The sequence below is a fragment of the Poecilia reticulata genome, linkage group LG11 (genome assembly GCF_000633615.1).
Source record: "Poecilia reticulata strain Guanapo linkage group LG11, Guppy_female_1.0+MT, whole genome shotgun sequence".
Lineage (NCBI taxonomy): Eukaryota > Metazoa > Chordata > Actinopteri > Cyprinodontiformes > Poeciliidae > Poecilia > Poecilia reticulata.
This window is the reverse complement of record NC_024341.1, coordinates 14,635,017-14,641,016: the sequence shown is the minus strand read 5'-3', so window position 1 is coordinate 14,641,016 and position 6,000 is coordinate 14,635,017. Positions and strand designations below refer to the sequence as shown.

At 39.1% G+C, this 6,000-nt stretch overlaps 1 protein-coding gene across 1 annotated transcript in view; it reads left to right on the top strand.

Moving 5' to 3' along the window:
* pag1 (phosphoprotein membrane anchor with glycosphingolipid microdomains 1) overlaps positions 1–6,000 on the top strand; it is a 59,227-nt gene that overhangs the window by 37,243 nt on the left and 15,984 nt on the right. The window contains exons 3-4 of the mRNA XM_008422045.2: positions 2,378–2,414; positions 4,813–5,044. Of these exons, the coding sequence (XP_008420267.1) occupies positions 4,857–5,044 (188 nt within the window). The 5' untranslated portion in view covers positions 2,378–2,414; positions 4,813–4,856. The remainder of the gene's footprint in view (positions 1–2,377; positions 2,415–4,812; positions 5,045–6,000) is intronic.

Here is a 6,000-nt window from a genome sequence, read left to right as displayed (position 1 = left end):
CACAGGGAGAACATGCAAACTCCATGCAGAAAGACCCCAGGCCGGGAATCGAACCCAGAACCTTCTTGCTGCAAGGCAACAGCTCTACCAACTGCGCCACTGTGCAGCCTGTAAACAAAATCTATTTAAAAAAATAATTATTTTGTGTAGATAATAGATACTGTTATCTAAATAGTAATCTAATAAAATCATGTTTCCTTTCATTACTTTTCTTGTTAAAATTATACAATTCAACAATTAATCCATATACTTTCATGATGTGAAAGCCATATGTATATGCACTTTTGTGCATAAAAACTGCTGTGAATGTTGATTAGGAGTGGCTTAAAATGAGTCATTTCTCAGTGTCAGAAGATGTTTTCTGTTTTTATGTCACAATTTCAATCCGCAATAAAGACTTAATTATATCCTTAGCTTGAGACACTCAGAATTTCTCAGGCATACTAAAAACTACAGATTGTAGCTGGTTTATTTTTGCTTCTTAAAGTGTTTAATGTCAAAGAGTGGTCCTTTTTTTCTATTTTATGTTTTTAGAGGACCTGAATCCCTTCCAGTCCATTGGTCCTCTGCTCTGCTGGTGGGGAGTTCAGAGGTTCTTTATCAAACAAATAAAACCCACCACCTGCAGCCTAATCACCCACAAGTTGCTTTTAAAACATCTCTCTTGATTTTTTTTTTCTTCTTCCCTATGTGCCGCCATAAATAGTGTTGATGGGTAGAAGGCAATGTTGCCATGGTGATGCTGCACAGTGGCAGCCGGTAATTATTCTGGTTTGAGCACCAGCCGAGACGTAAGCGAACCGGCACACAGTTGCCAGATAGTGACACCTGGACAGGAGCCGGCCAGACGATGTCGAGGGAGGAATTTCTTTTTTTATTATTATTATTATTCCCAGACACAAGTAATAGAGAGTCTGACAGCATGTTGGGGAGTTGTGGGTTTTTTTTAAGCAGAAATGAAAAATGAAGGTCAGAAAAATCACTGTGTCCTGCTGGTTTTATTGTCTTCACTACTGAACTCTTAGGGATTTAATGTGAAAATCTTCATATTAGTTATAATGTGTTACATGATCCTGTTGAGCCGTGATGTCACTCAGTCATTATCTTCTCAGTTACATGACTGATCAATATAGTTGTTCCCCATGTGTTCTACACATTGTAGCATCTTGTACTCCGTTTATAAGACTGCATTTCAGTAGATATTATTCAAACTAATTTCAGTATTTCACTCTAGAAACTGAAATTGGCTTAAAGATTACACACAGACTGATATATTCCAAATGTTTACTTATGTTACTTTGGATGACTCAATTATGCTAAAAATTGTAATAACTGATGGGAGCAAAAATACAATGAATTTTTGTATTTGTAAAATTCTACCTGCTTCCTAAAGTATGTATAAAGACATGAATAGTCGTCTTGCAAATGAAAAGTTATGGATTAAATCTCTGAGTCTTTGAGTTTGTGAAATGCAGTTGGGTGAATGTCTCTGTGGTGTCAACTGCTTTCAGTGGTTGTTAAGATAAGAAAACTACCATACAAATTCAGGCCCATTTTCTAGTATTGTACAGGATGGTCGGGGCTCCTTTTGCATGAATTACTGCATCAGTGGAAAGGATGTTGCATCTTGAATTTGCTTGAAGTCTGGATGAGGTCTGCTGTGCACACTTTACACACATTGGTCAGGTAAATAGTGTGAGTTGTAAGCCACGCTCCTTTGGCTCTGTGATTTTTGCTGAATGTTTAGAAAGCATACACAACCTCTGATCTCATAGGATCTATGTAAATGGAGGATTTAAAAGAAGGGTTTGTGGTTGTGATTTTAGTGTAGAATAGAAATGTGCACCATCTGTTTTATTCACTTTTTATGAAGTAATTTTCAATGTAACTTTCCATTAATATGATCAGCCACCTTTAGCTATGACTTTACTGTTCTTGCAGAGGTTGTCGAGTCAGCATTCTCCCACAGGATTGTGTAGGTCATAACATGGCCATAACGTTTCTGTATTAAAACCCTTTGTTTGTGTGTCTTATGCAAAGAAAAGTTGGTTTTGATTTCCTGTTAGTTGTAAGCTACGATCATCAAAATTCACACAGGACAAGAATCACCTGTGTGTAATAAATATGCAATTAAATTTACCATTTCATATAGAATTACTGAAAGAAAATCATGTTTCAGGGATGCACCTGTGTGTGCGAACCAGAGCTTTCATCCAGCCTGATCTGAATTTGCTCACAAATTCCCTCATTACCCCCCGACTTACACGGCTTTCCTGCCTACAGTCACTGATACTCTCTCCCACAAAAAGCCAATCCCCACTCCCTGAGGTAATAACCTTCCCCTACCTCCTTCTAATTTTTATCTGCTCTCTTCCAGGCGAGGCCATCCCTGACTAATCATCCACAGTGTCGAGGTAAGGCTGTTTTCCCCTCCTCGACAGGCACTCGCACAGAAATCCCGGTGTGTTTTATATCAAGAGAAACTCGACTCCTGTAACCAAAACAGAAACCTCTCCTCAACGTCCTTTGAGGAAGAAGTTTAACTTGACTTCTGCAGCTCAGCCCGAGACGCACACAAAACTTTCTCGCCTGGTAGAACTGAGTCCACAGCTCCTACTCTCCCAGGACACATTAGCATAAGACTGCCAGAGACAAAGAAGTTGTTCAGTCCTGGAACAACATGCGTTCATTCTGTACAAGCTGTCTGGCGGGAGTTTGGCTCATGCAAAATAAAGAGCCGAATTTCTAGTTTTCCTTGCAACATCTCTGGTGTGGCTGTCTTCGCAGGTTATTGAATGAAAATGCCAAAGCAGGCAAATATGCAGAAACTAAACCCTCCTGACTTTGTGCAATCCTTGCTCATCGGCCTCCTTTGTGTCTCTGCACCCTTGTGAACCCACAAAGCACACTCTCTCTGGGCTACATATCACCACCCCTTTCCACATATATTTGTTTGACATTTCTTGAAGCTCACACATTTTCCACCACCTCCCCCTGTTGTGATCCCCCCACCACCACTTTCCACATCACCCATGAATCATCTGTGATAACATCGGGGGGTTCCATCAGTTCAGTGAAGCCTAACTTTAGCTGTTAGACAGAGACGTGAGGAGCTTTCTGATGCTGTGCGCAGAACCCGCATGCTGGCTGTGGAGGCTCTGTATAGAGGGGGGTCACTGCAGCAGACTGCACTGCAGCCGCTCTCTGCTCTGCCCTGCCACCTGCTGGTCATATCCAGATATAGCATGCAGTTGAAGTGATGAGCTGAGGGGGTCAGCCTCAAAAAAGGTCACTTTTAAAGAAAGACTTGAAAATGTCTTTATTCTTTATTACATTTATAGACATAAATGTAATATGTAATATGAGGTGGCTGCACCATAGTTTGGTGTTCTGGTCTTAATAATCTTTGTAAATATTTTCGTTAACTGAGCCACAAGCCACACTCAAGTTTTAGTAAAATTATGTGTGTTGTAGTAAATTTCCCGTACGGTTCTGGTGTTATATATATTCGCATTTGTATAGTCTGTTGCCAAAAATGCTCCTTAAGCGTAACAGCTTGATTTAAAATAAGAAAATCTAAAATCCGAAGTTTTATTTTTCATTTATAAACATTATGAGTTTATAGTCTCCAAAACAGAGAAAAGCAAACAAGGTTGGTTTAGTTTACTTGAGTCAACGGTTCAGGAAGGGTTTTAAGTTAATGATACTCTTAAAAGTTTGATATTTTTGGTCAAACTTTAACAGCTCTGTGTTTGATTCAGTTTTTACAACAAAGCCGCTTGACACTGCACCTTCTCACTTTTTGACACTTCCGGTAACAATCTTCTCTTCTTTTTCTCCCTCTTTTCTTTGTCCTCAACAGATGCAATGAAATTAAATATTTGGGACATTACATAACTGATGACTTGTCTGATGATTTTGACATTCGTAGGCAGTATTGTATGATGTATGCACAAGCTAATACTTTGGTCAGAAAGTTTAGTATGTGTTCATCCTCTGTGAAAATAGCTCTTTTTAAAGCTTTTTGCACTTCACTTTACACGGCCCATCTGTGGCGAAGATACAACAAAAGTAGCCTGCAGAAACTTTATGCGGCCTACAATGACGGCATGAGGCTCCTACTCAGAGTGCCTAGATGGAGCAGTGCTAGCCATATGTTTGTACATAATGATGTTCCCACATGTGCAGCTGTGCTCAGGAATCTCATGTATAGATGTATGTGTAGATTTTCTGTGTCATGCAATAATATAATTGCAATTTTAGTAAATCCTGTTTTTAGTACAGTGAGATTTTTCTCAAGATTGTGGAAACATTGGTGTCATCATTTATTTGTGACTCAGTGAATGTCATGTTTTTTTTATTTATTTTTTATTTTATTTTATTTTTATTTTATTATTTTTCTCTTATTTCTTTTTTTTATGGACCTTTTTGGTCTGGAATAAAGATTGATTGATTGATTGATTTTACAGTAACATAATTTAGCACAGAGTATTTTAGAAATCGACAACAATTAAATTCAAGATATTTATTTGGTGGTGGGAGGAAAAAAATACCAGTAGCATTTGGAAAAGTCTCTGAACTTTGTTTGGTCAACATTAAGATAGCATCTGATGGTTGCTATGGAAACAGTTGCTGGTTTCTAGAACTGATTTTCCTTTTGCATTCTTTTATCTTTGGGTTATTTTGGGTCAAAGCAACAAGTCATCACAGTTTGAACAATTTGCTGGGAGGGGGAAGAGGGGGGGGGGTTTGAACCTGGCTCCAGCTGAACTTGCACTCAACCGTGTTTGTATTGTGCTTGTGTTTTCCCAGCTGGTACCTGTCCGATGTCCTCTGCCCACACAGTGTGATGTATCATGGCTCCGGTGTTGAGTGGAGTGCGGTGGCTTTCGGAGGCGGGCGTTGTTGGGTCGGGGACGGCAGCTGCCACCGGCGCCGCGTACTGGCCACAGAGTGAGCAGCTGGTGTTGGTCGTCACACTCAGCATCGTCACCGGCTTGTTGCTGCTCTCTGTGCTGCTTGGGCTGTGCGCCAGCTGTCGGGGGTGAGCTGCATCGCACAACAACACGAGTCCTCTGTTGCACTTTTCCTGTTGTTCAGGAATATGACTAAGGCCAGAAATGGCGCTTGATAACCTCCGATGAAAGCAAGATGAAAAAAATGTTTAAGTTTGCTGGATGAGTCAGATTAGATAGAAAAAATGTTTCAGTTCCAAAGTTTGTGCTATAAGTTGCAACTTTTAACCAAAGCCTGATGTTTAAATCTTTGTCACAGGTTCACAGGAAGCATATTTCATACACTCGCATATTAAAAGTTTATCACATTTATTTTTAACTAAGAAATACTGCAAACTCTTTTAGTATTGTTGCAAAGAATATATACCTTTTTTTAGCCGTTCAATGTGTGACCTTTCAACTGCTTAAATGTCTCAATACAAACCTCTAGAAGCAAATTGCTGTTAATCATAGCAGCGCATCACTAATGCACACCTTCACTGGTGCATCTGAATAAATCAGTAAATTATTGAGAATGTAATTAATTTCTTTAATTCAGTTAAAAATTTAAGATTAAATATTATGCAGCTTCATACCATGCACAGTGTAGTGAAACTCCACTTTTAGTGAATAATACATCAAAGAAATAGAAGAGGGTTTTAATACTGATACAATGTGTAATACAATATTTTATTTTTACAAAAAACGCTCCGTATTTACACAAATGAATTACTGAAATCAACTTTTTGATGAAATCCTGATGAATTGAGATACACATGTACAGCTATGTCTGTTATATTTTTGTTTTCCTTTTCCTTTTCTATGCGTGTCCAGTTCATCGTCATGTAGATTTCTTGGTTTTCCATATTCCTCTCATGGTCCATTCATTGTTGTGTCTGTTCTCAGAGCCCCTCCATGTCAGACTGAAGCCCACAGGCTTTGTTTAAAAAAAATCCTGTCAGGTCTGTTACACTGGATTGCATCAGATTGCACCAGCGGACCTTAC